The sequence below is a fragment of the Pezoporus flaviventris genome, unplaced genomic scaffold (assembly GCF_033815535.1).
Source record: "Pezoporus flaviventris isolate CSIRO_AGI_PZ_B2104156 unplaced genomic scaffold, CSIRO_AGI_Pfla_v1 ptg000029l, whole genome shotgun sequence".
NCBI classification, from domain to species: Eukaryota; Metazoa; Chordata; class Aves; order Psittaciformes; family Psittacidae; genus Pezoporus; species Pezoporus flaviventris.
In genome coordinates, this window is record NW_026892577.1 from 19406941 (window position 1) to 19427029 (window position 20089).

The window sequence follows — 20089 nt, forward strand, 5'->3', positions numbered from 1 at the left end:
ACCCCTCTGCCAGCACCAGAAGCAGGTTTCTGGAGCAGCTCAGCATTAAAAACCAGCAAGCCTAGGGCTTTGACCTGATACCACAAACCACCCTTCCCATCATGGCACGCTGGGGGAGGGGTGGGACTGTCAGACAGATGACTACAACCCAATGCCACCTATCTCCTCTGGGGTCCCTCTCCCAACAACCTGGGCTGTGACTTGCCTTCCCGGTGCCCAGCACGCAGCGGTAGGCAGAAATGAGCTGGCCCTCTGCATTGCGGAACAGCACCTTGTGGGAACGTGGGATCTGGAGGGTCCCAGGACTGTTGCTGGCAGAGGGCAGCAACTCTGACTCACTGCTTGAATCAGAGTTCTCTGAATCGGACCCCGAGATGCTGGAGACACTACCTGCAAGGGACAGAAAATGAAGCACTACAGCTAGGCAAAGATTAAACAGCAGCCTCCCCAAAATCTTGCAGGTGACTCCAAAAGCTAGCCCACAACCCTGTACACGTCCTGTCCAATACAGGGGTCTGGGGCTCTAGCCCAAAGACTCCCTGCCTAGGCAAAGGCTGAGGTAGAACACCCTCTTCTCCCCATAACAAGTCAGCAGGGCTTAGGAGCAGTGGTGCATTCCCAGAAAACTCCAGAGGGGCAGAACAAAGGGACTCTGAGCCAGCAGAGGTACCCAAAGGTTTCACCACTGGACAGACCGGCTGCAGCCCCTGGGCTCTGCTGGGATGGCTCCATTCTTCACCTGCCCGGGTCTTCTCCTCAAACGCTTCTACTGGCAATGTCTGGCGCCCCAGGAGCCGCTGCTTTAGGTTGAAGCGATGCCAGTCGAGACGGTAGTGCTCAGTCTACGGAAGAAAGAGATATGAGCCAGCAGGGTCTCGGTCCACGGAAACCCCCACCACCAAAGGGCCTGAGGTGACAGACCCTGAGGGATGAACTGATGATTGTACCCTACAGTGATTCAGACTGGAAGACTACATTAAGGAGTTAGCCACCTAACAGTTAACCTGAAAAGGCATAGGCCTGTGCTGCATGTACTGTTTGCCTCCAGTAAATGACATTTTAGGCAATAACATGTAGTATTTAAGTACCAGATGCCAACAGGACATAGCCAGTGGAGCTCTGGGAAACAGGCAGCATTGGGCTGCACCATGCTGGGGCTGAGCCTCTGCAGTAGGACCCCACCACCCTGCTCCTACCTTATGCTGGCTTCTCAGCCCCACTCACCTGCTCCTCCCGGCTGCTGAACACTTGCTCACAGGTGGAGCAGCCCATCCGCTCTGGCACCGCATGGACCCCATGGGCTTTCTCCTCACTGAAAGCAGCTGCGGGTTTGTCTGGAAGAAGGAGGAAAGGCTGTGCACAGGTGGCTCCCCAGGCTGCACTGCAAAGAGCAGGGCCTCCTGGGTCTCTTTTCAGCCACAAAAAGAGCCCTATGGCTGTAGAAGGAACTTGGGGACCTTGGTACCCATCCACCAGGCAGCTCCCATGCTCCAGGATGGCCACTCAAGCTGTGCTGGGGACAGAGCTCCTTCTCTATGGCCGACAGGAGCTTGGGCGCACACTCCAGCCCTCGCCGCCCCGCGGAGCCCCACTCACCGTGGCTCACCGGTGCCGGCTCGGCGCCCCAGGCCTCCGCAGCAACTCCGGTGAGGAGGGTGAGCCCGCGCAGCAGGACGGCGTCCTGGGCGGCCTCGAAAACCGACCTGCTCTCCGGGGCCGCCATCGCTCCTGCTCCCCGCGGAACGGACAGCGCCTGAGCCACGGGCCTGCACCCGGGGCCGCCGAGAACCACCCGCGGGTGACCGAGCGGGCCCTGTCTCCCCGCCTGACCGGGTCCCCCCGCGGCGTCTCTGCGGCGGGACCCACCCACAGGCTCTGCCCCCGGGTCCCCCCACCCCGTTAGTGCCTCAGGGCCGTTACCGCCGCGATTCCTCCTTTGTCCCCCAGCGAAGCTGCTGACCCCATGGACCGAGCGAGCGAGCGACCCCCGCCGCCGGTAAAGGGGACACGCACCTTGTCACTCACGTGCAACCACCGCCGCCGCCACCCGGAAGCACCACTCAGCTGTCAAACGTCACATCCCACCCGCCTATGGACCGCCGCTAAGCTCAGCCCGGCTCCCGCCCTCCGCTTTCCCATTGGCTGTGCCCTGACCCACCCCGCGCCTGCCATTGGCAGTCGCTGCTGCCAGTCACAGAGCGGACGGGGGCAGAGCGGGCTGGGCCCGGGCCCGGGGCCGGTGGCGGAGCCGGGCGGTTCCGCCATGGCCCACTTCGAGACGCAGTACCAGCGCCTGGAGAGTTCCTCCACCGAGTCCCCGCCCGGTGGCGGCGATCTGCTCGTCCACGTCCCCGAGGGCGCCAAGTGTGAGCGGCGGTATCGGCGCCGGGGGTTGGGGCCTGGCAGCCGGCGGCGGGGGCGGCGGCCCAAGCCTGAGGGGTGGGGGGACGGGAGGCGTGAGGCAGTGGAGGCCTTGGGGACCGGACTGCGGGGGGCTGGTGCGGGGGGCTGGGATGGGGGAGCAGCCGGGGACAGGGGGGGAGGCCGGTCGCGGAGCGGGATGGGGGGCTGTGGGGCCGGCCAGGGGCCTCGAGGGCCCGGGGAAAGGTGGGGCTGTGCCTGTCACAGCAGCAAGGCTGCTGTTCCGGAGGGTCCCTCACCCTGTGTGCTTCCTCCGTCAGCTCCGTGGCATCACATCGAGAACCTGGACCTCTTCTTCTCTCGCATATCCTTTCACAGGGCTGGGGGCACCCACCACCTCCTGGGCTCACAGTGCTGGTGGGAAGCCTGGGCTTGGTGTGACTCGGAGCTGGGGCAGCGCCTGCCCCTTCCCTTAGGACACCACACGGCTCTGGAGGGATTTGGGGCTGGCTGAATGCCCATACCTGTGGGGTGCTGTCACCCAACAGTGAGGGGACAGACAGGTTCTTTTAGGGATCCTTCGCACAGTGATGATGGTACTAAGTTATAATTAAACCTTTATTTTCTTACCAGGGTTTTATTGTTAGCATACCACAGCATTTATAATCAGAGTAGCACAGCAAGCAGAATCAGTGCAGTATAACTTTACAAACAGTATAGTGCACTGCTTAACTTATGGTTTTTAATCACCAGAGCTTTCTGCAGACTGTGTCATATCTTAATGCGTGGTTTGCTGTATCAGTATAACAATCATCTATATTCAAAAACCATATAAAAGAATACGAGTCACTCAGTTGTCGGAGGAAGCAGATGATGGTGGGAGCATCCTGTCTACTGGAGGCTCCTGGTTTTCACTGTCCAGCAGCAGTTCGTCCAAGTTCCCACTTAGGACTTGTAACTCCTTGATTTTGTGGATAGTGATCCAGGTGCTGTTACAGTTCCCTGTTCTGGGATGGGGTTGTCGCTGCCACCTTGTTGGCTGGGTGCCTGGGACCTTCAAGGCCAGCATGGAAGGGGGTAATCAGCCTGATGCTCTGGAATCTTAAGGCTGGTGTGGAGGGGAAGAAGAAATCTGTTTGGTTTGTCTACCTGGTTCACAGGACCTTCAGGGCCTGATAATGGAGAAAGGAAACTAATGGGTGACCTGCTCAGTAACAGAGAATGCTGCTGGCCTTATAAAATGGCATTAGTTATGCTCTGGGGAGCTGCAGATGCCAGTGGGCCAGAAGCCTCTCCCTACTTCATCAGAAGGCAGGAGTCTCCAGACTGTTTTCCTTGACTGTGGCTTTCACGTTTATAACCTGCATCAGAAGAATGGCTTCACTTGCATGCTCATTGGAGAGATCTTTGAGCTCATGTAAGCGTAGGTTCCTTCTCTGTTGTGTCTGTGACAGCTGCTGGAAAGCAGCTACAAGAATTTGCTGAGCTCCTGCAGCTGGTAGGAGGGAAGGCTCCCTTTATAGTTGTCCTGTCTCTTCTTTGCTGTGATTTTCATGCCCCAAACCTACATTCCACTTTGTGGAACTTGTGCCCATGAGCTTTCCTATCGCCATGGTTGTGGGACTGCATCTCCATGACATGTAACCTTAGCCGCTTCACATTTTGGGAGGCAGAAGGATGATTCCCTGATGCCTGCTCCCTTTTTTTACAGGCAGTTCATCTTTGTGGTGGCATTCACCACCTTTCTTATCAGCTGTGTTGATTACGACATTCTCTTTGCCAACAAAGCAGTAAATCACAGCCAGCATCCCAGTGAACCCATTAAAGTGACTCTGCCAGATGCTTTCCTGCCTCCAAATGTCTGCAGTGCAAGGTAGGGGCAGCAGAGGGCATGTCGGCCAATACTCTTGCTTTCTCAGGTACTCGGGGCACTTGCCTGAGCCTGTCTCCTACTACTTGTTCCTTCTTGCTCGCAGAATCCAGGCAAACAGCTTCCTCATCTGCATCCTGGTGATAGCTGGGGTTTTCTGGATCCACCGACTTGTCAAGTTTATCTACAACATTTGCTGCTACTGGGAGATTCACTCTTTTTACATCAATGCCTTGAAAATCCCCATGGTAAGTAGCTGGGCCAAGGGCCACGTACGATGCTGCTAAGGGATGCAGGAGGCATTTGTCGGGTGGTTAGAAGCAGCTCATTCTTTCTCCCCCAAGGCAGCTTCTCTGGGAGACCTCTTCCCTCTGCTCCCTAACTGCACTGACATCCTTTGAGTCTCTTCTCCAACAGCCAATTTATACCATGTTAACCCTTCTGCCCAGCTTGCCTCTCTGCTGCTGGCACACTCCTGTGCCATCTGCTACCCAATATGTTTATTTTTTAGTGATGGCCTTTTCTGTGATGCCTTTCAACAGAGAAAACATAAGCAAGGGTATTCTTGTACCTCCCTGGGTTGAGGACAGGTCATCTTCCTGGTTTACTGGGTGGGGGGGCAGCTGAGGCATAGAGCTACTTCAGTGGTGAAGATCAGTGTGTCAAAGATGGGCTCTGAGGCTTGCACATATCTCCTAGTCCAGAGTCCTTGCTCTGATGAACAACATCATCCTTTGAATGGAGACTGTGTCTTGAGAAAGGTGGTGTGAGCCAAGAGGTTTGGTTGCTCCCCACGTTTTTCACAGGCTCCCTCTGGGACACTGCTTAAGTCCCTTCCCCTGTTTGTGTCTTCCTGCTCACTAAATGGCAGCTCTGGGAGGACCCATGGGAACTGGAGCTCTGTTCGTGCCACTGAGGCAGCTGGTGTGTGAGTGACTGGGAAACAGTCATCTGTACTAATGTAGGCGTAAAGGGCAGTGGGGCAAAGTATGGGTTTTAGATGCTGCAGGCTGAAGCGGTGCAGGAGGTGCTTCATGTGCTGGTGGGGCATGTGAACGCCGTGGCGTGCACTGGGACATGCTGTTTGAAAGGGCTCACCCCAGCTTCTGTCCTGGGATTCATCCTGCCCTAACCTTGCCCCTTTCCCCCTTCCAGTCCACCCTGCCATACTACACGTGGCAGGAGGTGCAGGCCCGCATCGTGCAGATCCAGAAGGAGCACCAGATCTGCATCCACAAGAAAGAGCTGACGGAGCTGGACATTTACCACCGCATCCTCCGCTTCAAGAACTACATGGTGGCCATGGTGAACAAGTCACTGCTGCCTATCCGCTTCCGCCTGCCCCTGCTGGGAGACACTGTCTTCTACACACGGGGGCTCAAGTACAACTTTGAGCTCATCTTCTTCTGGGGGCCCGGTTCCCTCTTTGAGAACGAGTGGAGCCTGAAGGCTGAGTACAAGCGGGCTGGGAACCGCCTGGAGCTGGCTGAGAAGCTCAGCACTCGCATCCTCTGGATTGGCATTGCTAACTTCCTCCTCTGCCCCCTCATCCTCATCTGGCAGATCCTCTATGCCTTCTTCAGCTACACAGAGATCCTGAAACGGGAGCCGGGCAGCCTGGGTGCCCGCTGCTGGTCTCTCTATGGCCGCTGTTACCTCCGTCACTTCAATGAGCTGGACCATGAACTGCACTCACGCCTCAGCAAAGGGTACAAGCCAGCTTCCAAGTACATGAACTGCTTTATCTCCCCGCTCCTCACCATCGTGGCCAAGAACGTGGCCTTCTTTGCTGGCTCCATCCTGGCTGTGCTCATCGCTCTCACCATCTATGATGAGGACGTGCTGGCGGTCGAGCACGTGCTGACCACGGTCACCCTGCTTGGGGTGGGCATCACGGTGTGCAGGTGAGGTGGGTCTGTGCTGACACTGTGCTCCAAGAAGCGCTGTGGGGAGCAGTGGGGCTGACAACCATCCACGTAAAATGCTCTTTGGTGGCAAGTGGATGTGAATCTGCCTGAGGGAAGGGCATGGCCTTGGAGAGTCAGGGGGCAGGCAGGAGAAGGGGGGATAGTGGTGAGCTTGGGTGCAGTGGTTGTATGATACAGGGGTGTTGCTGGAGCTATTCAGCAACAACCCGGGGTTGGGCTGGCAGGGAGGTTTGGCTTGGGTGTGAAGGCTATAGCTGGAGCTGTGATAAGGGCTGGTCACCCTGCCCTCCTAGGAAGTGATGCCTTGTTGTTTCCCTGTCCTGTCCTACAGGTCTTTCATCCCTGACCAGCACCTGGTATTTTGCCCGGAGCAGCTGCTGCGAGTCATCCTGGCACACATCCACTACATGCCTGACCACTGGCAGGGCAATGCCCACCGCTATGAGACCAGGGATGAGTTTGCCCAGCTCTTCCAGTACAAAGCAGTGAGATTGGCTTGCGTGGGGTTGGGATGGGGACTCGCCTACATCCTTGCAGAAGGGAGAAGCTGCCACGGAGCTGAGCAGCTCCTGGACTTGTAGAGGACAAGGCAGCGTTCTCAGAGACACCCTGCCCCAGAAGATAAGAGGGCTGGAGCTGGGGTCTGGCTTTGGTACTGTGGGATTTTTGACATCCTCAAGCTTGTGCTGATCCCATTATCTCTGTGCTCAGGTCTTCATCCTGGAGGAGCTCCTGAGCCCCATCATTACCCCCCTGATCCTCATCGTCTGCCTGCGACCCAAGTCCTTGGACATTGTGGACTTCTTCCGCAACTTCACTGTGGAGGTGGTGGGTGTGGGTGACACCTGCTCCTTTGCCCAGATGGACGTGCGCCAGCATGGCCACCCTGCGGTAAGTCCCACCACCATGGGTCAGCAGCCTGGGCTCCCCACCAGCACCTTTGGTCCTTCAGCCTCATGGGAGGCTGTAATTCACCATTCCTGGCAGCCCACAGCCCAGTCACCTGCATCTCTGCTGGGTATCTGGGGCTGCCAGCACAGGTCACCAGCCCTGGAAGGCTCCTGTGGCCTAGCTGTGATCATTAACCTGATATTTTGTGAACCAGGCTTTGTCATTCACAACCAAGAGTCTTGTGTCCTCAGGAGAGAGGAATTGAGATACTTGAACATTTGGAAAGCATGACCACTGAGAACTGATTTAACCCGGCTGGACTGCCCAGGGTAGGGGCAGACTTGGGGAGATGAGAAGCATTTTCCATTGTGTAAAATCTAGTGTGGAGGGAAAGAGGATCTATTTCCTGTGCCTCGGAATTTAGGTTACTTGTCAGGAAAAGCTCCCTAGTGACAAGGCCATGAACTAGAGAGGGGGTGGACTCTCTGTGGCAGGAAGCTTTTAAGAACAGTCATTTGTTGGCTGTTGTTGCTCCTACTGTGAGCTGGAGAGTGCAAGAAGGCTTTCAGCTCTGTGTTTTGTGACTAGTCCCTTTATCTCCACTTTCCTTGCAGCAGTGCATGTTCTGGGTGGAGGTGGAAGATGCTGTGATTGCTGCTTCTTTCCCAGGCTGTGAGGGCTGAACTAGCATGGACTTCCAGTGTAGCGCCTGCTACATATGGAGCTGTGGCCCAGCTTATGCTGGGTGTTGTATGCTTTGCCCAGATTGATTGCAGGATCCCCAGGCTTGGCAGAGATGTAAAGCAGATCCTGTCTCTCACTACCTGTCTCTGCTTCACAGTGGATGTCAGCAGGAAAGACGGAGGCCTCCATTTACCAGCAGGCCGAGGATGGCAAGACAGAGCTGTCCCTCATGCACTTTGCCATCACCAACCCCAAGTGGCAGCCACCCCGCGAGAGCACAGCCTTCATTGGCTTCCTGAAGGAGCGGGTGCACCGGGACAGCAGTGTGGCACTGGCTCAGCAGGCTGTGCTGCCTGAAAATGCCCTCTTCAGCTCCATCCAGTCCTTGCAGTCGGAGTCAGAGGTGCCCAGGCTGGGGGAGGGAAGCAGGGTGTTCTCGGGGTGCTTGCTGGGTGCTGGCAACCTGATAATCAGGCTCTGTGGTCAATTTTGTCCTTGTCTGGGTTGTATCTAAGGATGCAGATGTGGTACATCAGCACTAGCTGGGATACTTTGGGGTTTCTGGAGAGGGCAGCAGGCTGTCCTGGGGCCCTGTGAAGTGGGAGAGGGGCTGAGAGAGCTGAGGTGCCTCAGTTAGGTGTCGCTGGCTGGGATCAGGTCTCTGAGTCTGAACAGGACATTGATTCTCTCCCTTTCAACTCTGCAGCCACACAGCCTGATTGCCAATGTAATAGCAGGCTCCTCAGCACTGGGCTTCCACATGGGCCGGGATGGACAGGCCTCTCGCCACCTCTCCGAAGTGGCCTCGGCCCTGCGCTCCTTCTCCCCTCTCCAGTCTGCCCAGCAGCCTCCTGGTGGCTTCCAGACAGCAGGAAGGGATGGAGAGGGAGCCCAGCCTCGTGGCGCCGGTGCCATGACAGCCTCTGGGTAAGCTGCAGACTGGAGAGGGGTGGGCCAAACACCTTGCAAATCTCATGACTCCTTGCCCAACTGCCACCCTATTGTCCTAGGTGCATGGTGGCATATGTTTCTGCAGCCTGGGACAGCAAGGGACATATTTACAAGCAGAGTTAGGCCCAGATGCTTAGGCTGGCCCCAAAGGAGTGCTGGGGTTCTGGTGTTCTCACAGTGGTGAGAAACTCCTGGTAGGGCAGAGGCAGTGCCATTGAAGTGCTGGTCATCTTGTGCACCTGGGGAGATGCCACAGAGGGCTTGTTCCTACCCAGCCCAGGAACAAGCCTGGCATGAGAGTAGAGGGAAGATGGGCAGTGTGGGGGGTACCTGGGTATCAAACACCACTCGTGTGTCTGATGGCAGGGCTGATGCGAGGACTGTGAGCTCAGGGAGCAGCGCCTGGGAGGGTCAGCTGCAGAGCATGATCCTGTCGGAGTATGCCTCCACTGAGATGAGTCTCCACGCACTCTACATGCATGAGGTGAGCAGCTGCGGCTGGGCCAGCCAGCGAGGTATGGAGCAAAGCAGGCAGAACTGGTGTGTGCCCTGTCTGAAGTGAGTGGGATACTAATGTGAGTGAAAGCCGAGACCCGTGTGTGTGTGCAGTGTGGGGGAGAGGGTGTTTGGGCATCTGGGCTCTCCCCTCCGGCTCACTCACTGGTGTGTTGGCCCACAGTTGCACAAGCAGCACGCTCAGCTGGAGCCCGAGCGGCACACTTGGCACCGTCGTGAGAGTGATGAGAGCGGCGAGAGTGCCCATGAGGAACTGGACACTCAGCGTGGTGCCCCCATCCCTCGCTCTGCCAGCTACCCCTTCTCTTCATCGCGGCAGCCCGCTGAGGAGACAGCCACACTGCAGACTGGCTTCCAGCGGCGATATGGTGGCATCACAGGTATGGGAGCCAGGTCTGAGGTCAGAGCCCCATAACCAATGCCCTTGATGGACTGACACGAGCAGCCTGCCTGCTTTTGGACACCAACAGTCCCCCAGGTAGCTAATGTTCCTTCTCGCCCCTCTTGCAGACCCAGGCACAGTACACAGAGCCCCATCACACTTCTCCCGCCTCCCTCTGGGGGGCTGGGCTGAGGACGGGCAGTCAGCGAGACACCCAGAGCCTGTACCAGAGGAGAGCTCAGAGGATGAGCTTCCACCACAGATCCACAAGGTAGGGGTGAAGGCTGTGGCTGAGAGGGGCAGGGTATACTCTGGATGCAAGGTTAGGGTGCTGGCAGCTTGTCCTGACAGGTGCCACATTCCCTCTCTGTTTTGCAGGTATAGCCTTGTAGACTGGGGATCTGATGGGGGTTGCAGACTGGGAGCCGCCTGGGCAGCAGGATGTGGCATCAGCCTGATTCTTCTCCTGTCCTGAGTGGACAGGATCATCCCAGGCTCCGTTTTGTTGCCATCAGTTGCCGAAGAGACAAAACTGCCCGGCCAGCGGCTTTGCGGTGGCACCTTGTGTCCAGCCATGTGTCAAGTCAACGCCACTCTGACTCTTGTGGGGTGAATGTGTGTGTGAGTACATACCCGTGTCTGTGGTCACGTCTGTGTCATCCGTGTCAGAGGATCGCTGCAGAACCTGTGAAAGCTGGTGCGACAGGACTAGCAGTGGGGAGCTGTGGACTGGCTTGAGGTGGTTGCTGTTCCAAGGGATGTGAGATGGCCCCAGCTCCAGCTATCCACTCAGAGCTGGGACTGGACTCCAAAATGAAGGCAGGAGCTGTTGAAGGGGGTCTAACTCGGCCTGCAGCCCTGAGGAGGTGCCCAGGACCGTGTTCACCCTCCCAGAGAGGACCACCATTGTGCCCCTTAGCCTGGAGCAGGACAGCAGTGGGGCAATCACCCACTCTTCTGCCCCAGAACCCTGCAGAGGGATGAGCTCTGGTTGCTGCTGGTGTGGATAGGGGTGAGATCTAGAGCTGGTGGGAACAGCTCTGGCTGAGCTGCAGGGATGCTGCAGCTCTTCCTCAGCTCCCACAACAGCTGGACCAACCCCTGCATCCAAGGAAGGGTCAGTGGGGTGAAAGTCCTGGGTCCCTGACATTCCTCCCAGCAGGCTGCCTCGTGCCATATCCCTGGGCTAGGGCAGCAGCATCCTCCCCACTGCGTGTCACCCATGGGATGTGGGCTGCCCATGGGCTCTTCAGCAGTGCCAAAGAGACCCTAGTGCAGGGCAGCCGGCATCTCCCACCCTGAAGACCTTGTGCTCTCTGTATTGGTGCCCTTCCCAGGTACGCTAAAGGTCTTTGCCCCATGCACAGGTTGTGGTGTGTTGGGTCTGTCCTCCTGATGCAGCTGTTTCTGTGAGCCTTTCCTCTTCCCAAGCAAAGGCTTCAGTGTCTTGCATCTCACCTGGGGGCTCCTAGCTCCTCTTTCCTTCCTGAAGCCATCCTTTTCCTTGCAACATGGCTTTGGCTGCTGTAGGGGCCATATATCAAGCATCTGGCTGGTGCCTGCTGGGGCAAGCAGGAGTCCCCTCAACCTGGAAGTGAGTGGCAAAGCCCAGCCTGGCCTTGGTATGGCTAAGGGGGGATCAGGATGCTGGCTGGGCCACATGGCCTTGGGCAAGCCTTTCCCACCATCGTTTTGGTTCCCCTCTCTTCCAGTGGGAGCTCGTGAGGATCTGCATCCCAACTAACCCTTGCTAGGCTTTGCTTTCCCTTCCCTCCCTTTTCTCCTTGCCTTGCGCAAGGGCTGGTTGCTTTTGCCATGCCCTCTGAGGGCACTGCAGGTTCTTCCCTGCCCTTCCTGGAGTCCAGGGCCACCTCTCTTTTCCCTGCCAGGATTTTCGCCCTCTGCCCTTTGAGCCTGTGCAGGGTGGTGCTGGTGAGCTGTTGGCTCCCCAGGGTATGTGTACCAAGTACACAGGGCATGAGCAGGGCTGGGGTGTTCATAGGACAGGCTCTTTGGGGGTGCTGAACTCCCTGCTGCAATGGGGAGACACAGGAGCTGCAACTGCTCTGATGTCTGTAGGAGTCCAAGTGGAGCGTGTTAAGCAGAGCTTGGGGGGAACCTGCTCTTTGCTGCTGGGGTCTGGTCTGAGTGGAGTTGGGAGTCTGTGGACCTGGGTGCTGCTGAGGGCCTCCCACAGAGGAGCAGCTGGGGCTTAGCACTGTCACGGCAGACGGAAACTGAAAGCCCAAGCTTTCCTCTGCCCCCTAGGCTGCCACTGCCTGGAGCTGAGCTTCCCGGGGCTGCAGGACCCTGCACCAGGGTCTCTGTGCTGAGCGGCTGAAGGCCGGCAGGGCCCAGGGAGTGGGGCGGGGGGGAAGTCAGGGTTTCTCCCTGGCCTAGCAGGAGGGAGCGGCCGGGCGGAAGCCGGCCAGAGTCCTTGCCGCATGTTGTGCTTGTGTCGTCGGTGTCCTATGTGCATGGCGAGCCGCCCCCCCCCACCTCCTCCCGGGGCGTGCGGGCGCGGGGGACCCTGGAGCGCGCGGTACCGCACCCCCCGCGCCCTTGCTGTACAGCTGTATAGCCGTCTAATAAAGATGGGGTGTATCATCCCTGCCCGCCTCCGAGTCTCCTTCACCCTGCGCCGCTCTGGACACGGCGGGGTGGGTGGGAGGGACCCAAGTGGATGCCTGTGATAGCAGCCGGAGGCTCCGAGGTCTCTGCGTGCTGCTCCCGCTGGGCTGGCAGCTCCCGGGAGCCGGCCGTGCCAGTGCAGGGAGGGGGGGCAGCGGCTATATTTATCTCCGGGAGGGCAGCGCCCCGTCCTGTCTGACCTCTGCGGCGGCAAGGGCCCTGCCGGGGCGGCGGGGGATATCTCGGCATCGCAGAGCCGCTCTGGCGGCACCGATAAGAGGGCGCCGGGCGCCTCGGCTTCGGGGACTCCCCCTGAGCTCCCGTTCTCCCCGCACCACTGACACCCCCCGCCCCGGCTCTGCAGGGGCCCGGTGCCGGGGGTGCGGCGCAGGTCCGTGCAGCCCGGGCGGGGCACCAGGGACCGGAGGGACACACGCGCACCGCGGGAGGCGGTCGAGGGGAGCGCGCGGGGGCGCAGCCCTGCCGCCGGAGCGGGGCTAGGCGCGCAGGAGCGGGGCGGGGAGCGGGGCGGGGCCGGAGCCCGGCTGGTGGCGGCTGGCGGCGGTGCGGAGCCCGGAGCGGGCCGAGGCCGGCGGGCCCGGGGCAGGTGAGCGGGCGGGGGCCTGGTCGGCGCGGCGGGCAGGGCGGCGGGGCCGGTAACGGCGGCTGCGCGGGCGGCGGGGCCGCGGCCGTTCCGGGAGCGCCTGTCCCGGGGCTGAGCGCGGCCGATGCCGGGCGGGCAGAGCACTGGCACGGCCGTGCCTCGCCCCGGCCCGTCCCTCGCCCCGCACGTGTGTCCCCCCCGTGCGTGTTCCCGGCCTTCGCCCCTGCAGCTCCCGTGCGTTTCCCCGCGCATCCTCTGCCGTTACCCGGCTGCCGCTGCTCTGCCCCCCTTCCCGCTCTAGCCTGGTCCCAGCACCTCGCTGCCTTCCTATCCCTGCCCTCCTTGTCCGAGTCCGTCTCCAAGGGCCCCGGTGGCTCTGGGGAGCACAGTGCAAAGTTGCACCCTCCCGGGCATTCCCAGGGCCCACAGGCAGATTCTGGTGGTGCTCGTATCCATATCCGCACAAACCTGGCCCTGCATACACTGTGCCCTGGTTGTCCATGTGCAGCGGTGCTTGCCCCTGTCCCCATGTCCCTGTTCTCTCTGTTTAGCTGTGGGTCCCTTCTTTCAGCAGTACCCAACAGCTCATCCTGAGACATTCCTCCCACCCCTCTTTCTCTCTGCAGCTGGTGACCTGCCAGGATGGCAGTGCTGGGGGGCTACTGTGAGGGCAACAACTCCATCGCCCAGGCCTGGGTCCAGCAGGGCTTCCAGCCCTGCTTCTTCTTCACACTGGTACCAACTGTGCTGCTGAGCATCTGCCTGCTGCTGGGCGCCCTGCAGTATGCCTGCTACGTCCGCTTCGGCCGTGCCATGGAGCCCAAGTACATCCCCCGCTCCCTCCTCTACTATGGCCAGGTCCTGCTGTCCCTGCTCCTGGCCCTGCAGCCCTTTGGGGGGCTGCTGTGGCAAGTGGTGGGGCCAAGACGGCTCTATGGGTACATGCTGCTGCACGCCTGCCTCTGGGCTCTCAGCTGGGGCTGCACCATTGCCCTCCTGCAGCTGGAGCACACACGGGTGCTGGCACACGACCGGATACGGGGCCATGGCACCATCCTCCTCCTTTTCTGGGCCCTGGCCTTTGCTGCTGAGAACCTCACCCTGGTCTGCTGGAGGAGCCCACTATGGTGGTGGGCGCTGGAGAACACCAACCAGAAGGTGAGCTGGGGGCCTGTGGGCAGGGATGAGGGGCAGGCACTTGGAGGAAAGGAAGAGGGGGCTGCAGCATCAGAGTGCTGGGGTGGGGTGTGTGTGCCCTGCCATGCCCAAGGGTGTGCATGCTCCTGGGTTGCACCCACTCGTCTGCTGCATGTCTCAGCCTGGAGCCCAGCTATCGCACATCTCTCCATGCCCCAATCCAGCTCAACTCCCTCTCTGCCTGGCTCAGGCCCAGATGCAGGAGTGAGGAGTGTCTGCCCTCCCCACAGCCCTTTGCCCCACTGTTCCCCCCAGGGTAGGGCCATGAAAAGCCGGAGGGCACAGAGCTGGATGCAGCAGGGAGGAAGGAGATGGCCAGGGTGTTGCCTGAGGTGCTGTGCTCAGCCAGGGGGTCCCATTGAGCTGCATGGGGTGTCCCCTCTTCCCTGGCTGCACTTCACCCTATCCCTGTGCCCTGCTCCATGCTTCTCTCAGCTCACATTCATCTGACTCCCCACTCTCTGTCCAGGTGCAGTTTGGCTTCTGGCTGCTACGTTACATATGCACATTCATGCTCTTCATCCTGGGCATGAAAGCCCCCGGGCTGCCCCACAAGCCCTACATGCTGCTGGTCAATGAGGAGGAACGAGATGTGGAGAACAGCCAGGTGAGTCCCAGGTCTGGAGCAGTCTGGGGACATGTCCAGAGGGGAGCTGGGGACATATGGCTGTCTGCGATCAGCACCCTCCTTCCTTCAGGCCTGGGAGGAGCAAGATTAGGGCTGCCCAAGCTCCCTGACCACTGTCAAGCAGGATGCAGCCCTGAAGGGGGATCCTGGGAGAATGGAGCTGGTGTTCCCCAGGGCTGCTGCCAGCTGGGCTGAGGTGCCAGGGCAGTGATCCCTTGCTCTGCTCTCCTCTAGCCGCTCCTGTCCGATGGCAGCAGAACCTCCTCCACCTGGAAGGATTTCCGGAGGAAGCTGCGGCTGCTGGTGCCATACATGTGGCCGAGGGGCAATCACCTGCTGCAGGGACTGGTGCTGTTCTGCATGGCACTCATGGGGCTGGAGCGAGCCATCAATGTCTTTGTCCCCATCTACTACAAGAACATCGGTGAGGTGCCTAGGGCTCAGTGTGTGAGGCTGCCCACAGCCTCACCAAGTGCTGGGGGGTGTTGCAAGTGATGTGGGGGGCTACAGGGACCTGGCAGGAGCAGGTTCCAAGGACCAGGGACCATTGCTGGGTGCTGGGCTGGTTCCCATGGGGCACTTGGTGATGCTCCCTGCCCTTCCACCCTGATCCTTGCCACCCTCTCCCCAGTGAATGAGCTGACGGAGGGTGCTCCCTGGCACACCCTGGCCTGGACTGTCTGCACCTACGTGGGGCTAAAGTTCCTGCAGGGCGGAGGTGCTGGTAAGGACCACCGGGAAGGATGCATGCTGGGGAGAGGTGGCATGGGGCTAATTGTGCTGGGGCTGGAGCGATTGGGGATGCCCCCACCACTGCTGCTTTCTCTGGGAAGCAGCAATCAGGGCTGGTCCTGGGTTGGAGATGGTGGAGGGGGCTCGCTTATCCCAAATCCCTCTTTCCCAGCTGTGTTTTCTGAGCTGGCTGCCTGCCGTGCTGGCACTGGTCCCCGCTGACCACCCCGTGGTGTCCCGCAGGCTCCACTGGCTTCGTGAGCAACCTGCGCACCTTCCTGTGGGTGTGGGTGCAGCAGTTCACCAACCGGCAGGTGCAGGTCCAGCTCTTTGCCCACCTGCATGGGCTGTCCCTGCGCTGGCACCTGGGCCGGCGCACCGGTGAGGTCCTGCGCAGTGTGGACCGTGGCACCAGCAGCATCAACAGCCTGCTCAGGTTAGAGCGTGCCCGTGGCAGGTGGCAGGTGGCCAGGCATCCCCACCAGGCCAGGCTCAGGCTGATGTGCCATCCCCCTTCTTTCCCCCAGCTACATCGTCTTCAGCATCGTCCCCACCATTGCGGACATTGTCATCGGCATCATTTACTTCACCTCTGTTTTCAGTGCCTGGTTTGGCCTCATCATCTTCGTGTGTATGAGCCTCTACCTGAGTGAGTGAGGAATTGGGGTGCAGGGGTGCTGAGGTGCATTGTGGGGCAGCGGGTGCCTGCCAACGCAGCCCCCTCCTGCCCACAGCTCTGACCATCTTCATCACTGAGTGGAGGACCAAGTACCGGCGGGACATGAACACACGGGACAACGAGGCCAAATCCCGGGCTGTGGACTCCCTCCTCAATTTTGAGACGGTACCATAGGTGGGGGAGTGTCACTGAGCACTGGCACTGGGAAGGCTGATTCCAGGCACTGATCTCGGCTCTGTGTCCTGCAGGTGAAGTACTATAATGCGGAGAGCTACGAGGTGAACCGCTTCAATGATGCCATCGTCAAGTACCAGGTGCGTGGTGTCAGCAGCAGTAGGGAAGTCAGCAGGGAAGGAGCTGAGCCTCATGGGTACCTGCAGGGAGGACAGAGGTCACCGTGGGTCTGGTGTGGAGGCGGCAGCATCCTGGAGGACCTTGTTTCTTCCAGCTCTCAGAATGGAAGGTCAGTGCTTCGCTGGGCCTCCTCAACCAGACCCAGAACCTGGTCATTGGCCTGGGGCTGCTGGCAGGATCCCTGCTCTGTGCCTACTTTGTCACTGAAAACAAGCTGCAGGTAAGGCTGGTGCCAGCCTGGGAAGCCCCCTGCCTGGGGTGGGGCCACGGGGCTGGTGGTGATGGGCACCTCTCCCCTGTCCCTTCTAGGTGGGGGACTTTGTCCTCTTTGGCACCTACATCATTCAGCTCTACACACCACTCAACTGGTTCGGGACCTACTACAGGTAACGCTCAGAGCTGTGGGGGTGCCCGGCGTCCCCCTCACTGTGCGCACCTAGGTTGAGGTGTGCTTCCCAAACACTTCCCTGTAGTCTTCACTCCCTTCCAGGATGATCCAGAGCTCCTTTGTGGACATGGAGAACATGTTCGAGCTCTTTGATGAGGTGCAGGAGGTGGGTGCCACCTTCCTGGACCCCACTTCCTGCCACGGCCCCATGGTCCTGCCCTGGGGACAGGCTGGCTCTGAGGCCATGTCTCTCCTCCGGTAGGTGAAGGACGTGATGAATGCCGGTGACCTGCGCTTGGAGGCCGGGCGGATCGAGTTTGAGAACGTGCACTTCAGCTATGTGGATGGGTATGGGGTGGTGGGCACAGGGTGGCACAAGCTGAGCTGTGGGCCTGGCACAGGTATGTGAGGCAGTGGAGATGGCCCTGACCCCCTCTCCATCTCCCTCTCCCAGGAAGGAAATCCTGCAGGACGTCTCCTTCTCTGTGATGCCTGGGCAGACCCTGGCCCTGGTGAGAGGGGGACCTTGGGTGTCGAAACTGCTGGAGGGTGGGATGGGGAAGTGAGGCTGGGAAGTACAGGAGTGGGAAGGACAGACCCCCAGTGGGGCCAGCCCTTCCCTGCCCAGCCCCTGGCCTCCAGCAGCCAGGAGTCTCTGGTGTCTCTAAGCCTTTTACCTTTGTGTGTAGGTGGGACCTTCAGGCTCAGGGAAGAGCACCATCATCCGCCTGCTCTTCCGCTTCTACGATGTGCGGGGTGGTTGCATCCGTATTGATGGGCAGGACATCTCCCAGGTGCGGGGGGAACACCTCCAGGGACTGGGGACACACACTAGCTCCCATGGGCTTCGCAGCACGGCTCAGTGCAGGCACTGGCATCTCCCCAGGGCAGGGCTGAGCACGCAACCCCCACAGCCCCTTTGCAGGCTGCTCTGTACCATGAGTGGGGTGAATGGCGCGACTGCGGGACCCCAGTCTGAAATGATGGAAACTGGCCAGGGTTCCCTGAGAAGGGCTGGGGCACTGGCAGGGCCTTCCCACAGCAGGGTGGAGATGCCGCTGAGCCTGTGGTCCAGGGGGAGCCTGGAGCAAACACCCTACGAGGAGCGGGCTGTTGGGGCTTATGGCTGAGGGATGGGAGTGGGTGTTAGGGTCTCGTTGGGGGATGTGTGCATCTGGCTGAGCCCTCCCTGTCCCCCACCCAGGTGAAGCAGGCGTCCCTGCGTGCTCACATCGGGGTGGTGCCCCAGGACACCGTGCTCTTCAATGACACCATCGCCAACAACATCCGCTACGGACGGATCCTGGCCACTGACCAGGAGGTGCAGGAGGCAGCCCGGGCCGCTGACATCCACGACCGCATCCTTTCCTTCCCTGATGGTGAGAGCCCCCCAGTACCCTCCTTGTCCCCCCTGCCCATGCTGTCCAGGGGCTCCCTGTGACCTGGTTGCTGCCCTCACAGGTGTCCTGGGTGACATCCCCCATGGGGACACCTGCCTGACCCTGTGCCTTCCTTTGCTTGCCCTGCTGTCATCTCTGCAGGGCTGTCTCTCCTGGGCAGGGATGGGCTGAGGCTGCAGCAGGACCTCCCCATGCAGTACAGCCTTGGTGCCCAGCCCCATCCCAGAGGGCACCAGCACAGCACATTCCTGCCCTTGTGCCTGCAGGATACAGCACCCAGGTGGGGGAGCGGGGGCTGAAGCTGAGTGGGGGAGAGAAGCAGCGCGTGGCCATCGCACGCACCATCCTGAAAGGTCCCCGCATCATTCTGCTGGATGAGGTAATGGCAGCAACCCCAGCCCCTGTGGCTGCACACACTGCCTGTGCCCTCCCAACACCCTGCCTCTCCTGCAGGCCACATCTGCGCTTGACACAGAGACCGAGAGGAACATCCAGGCCTCCCTGGCCAAGGTCTGCGCCCACCGCACCACCATTGTTGTTGCTCATAGGTAGGGATGAGGGGTAGGTGCTGATGCAGAAGGTGCCGAGCTCTCTGGGCTGGCCTGTTCCCCCAGAGGGGCACGGACCTGACCTCCTGCTCAGGAGGTGACAGCCCCCATGACTGTGGCTCCTTGCACCATGTAAACCCCTCCTGGGCCCTCTTCCCTCTCAACCCCCCCCCCACCACGCTGCTGTTCTCTGCAGGCTCTCCACCGTGGTGGGTGCAGACCAGATCCTGGTGCTCAAGGATGGGCGCATTGCAGAGCGAGGGAGGTGAGCACAGGGGAAGCGCTTGGTGCTGCATACCCATGGGGACCCCCCTCCTTGGCTCTGGAACCAGCCTGGGACCCCGCACCCCTCTGCTCTGCCTGCAGGCACGAGGAGCTGCTGCAGAAGGGTGGTGTGTATGCTGGCATGTGGCTGCAGCAGCAGGCCGGGGATGAGGGCGAGAGCAAGGAGCGCAGCACCGAGAAGCCTGCAGGCAGCAAGAAGGGGCCGTGAGCATGGCCAGGGGCTCTGATGTGACCGTGACCCGGGCCCAGGCCCCCACGCTGCCAGGAGCCCGTTGCTGGCTGCAGGCCAGTGCCTCGCATGGCCCCAGAGCTGCAGGGGCTGGATTGGACACTCCAGTACATTTGTATCTGTTTGTTTTGCTGTTGTGTAGTTTCTTAAACCAGGTCCTTCCCAGCTCTGTGCCTGTGTGCTCTTACCTGCAGGGTACCCCTGGGGGGCAATGCTCCAGGGAGGGTTAGCGCTTGTGCCCTAGTGTCAACCAGCAGCTCTGCCACAGGGCACTGCTCCTTGGGCTTGGGTAGGCAAGGGGCAGAGCAGGGTGTCAGCATCTGCCCCATCCCCACACTAAAAGGCTGAGCATGGCAGGGGCTGCACTCCAGTGGCAAAGGAAAAAGCAGCATAGCTGGTGCCTGCTTTATGCCGTGTGCCCCCCCTTGCATGTCCTTATGCACCCATCCAGAGAGATGGGCTGGACACCAAGTGACGGCAACAGAAAGTGCTCTGCACCTTGTGCTCTGCTTTTACTTTCTCCCAAGGGCCCAGCCTGAACCCACCCCAGGGAGGCACTGCCAGTAGATAAACCCCCCTCAGCTGTAGGGCAGCACAGTCCTGTGCAGAGCCAGGCACAGCCCTACAGGCAGGAGTGGTTCCAGCAGGGATGCATGACAGAGCAGCGGGAAAGCAGCACCACCCAGCTCTGCAAGAGGCCAGCTGGACAAGTGACCCCTGCATGCATCAGCTCCTGCCTCCAAACACCAGCCATGAAGGGCTGGCTCCAGGCTCAGGGCTGTGGTTACAGGAAGGGGCTCTGTGCTGCTCTTAACCAGGAGGGAATTCCCT

At 60.0% G+C, this 20089-nt stretch overlaps 3 protein-coding genes across 4 annotated transcripts; 2 read left to right on the top strand and 1 right to left on the bottom strand.

The window, feature by feature from the left end:
- Positions 1-61: 61 nt before the first annotated feature.
- LOC133272407 (tRNA endonuclease ANKZF1-like) lies at positions 62-1817 on the bottom strand. The gene is made up of 4 exons (XM_061459570.1): positions 1597-1817; positions 1225-1334; positions 740-842; positions 62-390 (listed from the first exon to the last, which is right to left on the bottom strand). Exons 1-4 carry the CDS (start codon positions 1721-1723, stop codon positions 62-64), a joined length of 669 nt encoding a protein of 222 aa, XP_061315554.1. The 5' UTR covers positions 1724-1817.
- A 370-nt stretch (positions 1818-2187) lies between these two features.
- On the top strand, positions 2188-10231 carry ATG9A (autophagy related 9A). The gene is made up of 14 exons (XM_061459487.1): positions 2188-2366; positions 2682-2725; positions 3714-3778; positions 4073-4234; positions 4338-4479; positions 5387-6135; positions 6491-6644; positions 6871-7050; positions 7892-8137; positions 8441-8661; positions 9052-9169; positions 9365-9581; positions 9712-9854; positions 9962-10231. The coding sequence occupies exons 1-14, from the start codon at positions 2264-2266 to the stop codon at positions 9965-9967; spliced, it is 2550 nt and encodes an 849-aa protein (XP_061315471.1). The 5' UTR covers positions 2188-2263; the 3' UTR covers positions 9968-10231.
- Positions 10232-12422: 2191 nt separating this feature from the next.
- On the top strand, positions 12423-19423 carry ABCB6 (ATP binding cassette subfamily B member 6 (Langereis blood group)). Of its 2 annotated transcripts, none has more exons than XM_061459488.1 (20): positions 12423-12605; positions 13445-13976; positions 14485-14622; positions 14878-15067; positions 15275-15367; positions 15619-15811; positions 15903-16024; positions 16110-16219; positions 16303-16368; positions 16503-16628; positions 16718-16794; positions 16899-16962; positions 17059-17144; positions 17251-17308; positions 17486-17590; positions 18001-18175; positions 18463-18575; positions 18650-18744; positions 18941-19009; positions 19111-19423. In XM_061459488.1, exons 2-20 carry the CDS (start codon positions 13461-13463, stop codon positions 19235-19237), a joined length of 2523 nt encoding a protein of 840 aa, XP_061315472.1. In that variant the 5' UTR covers positions 12423-12605; positions 13445-13460; the 3' UTR covers positions 19238-19423. The 2 variants fall into 2 exon arrangements, with proteins under 2 accessions (XP_061315472.1, XP_061315473.1); XM_061459489.1 differs by lacking the exon at positions 12423-12605 and adding an exon at positions 12749-12821.
- The last annotated feature ends 666 nt before the right edge of the window (positions 19424-20089 follow it).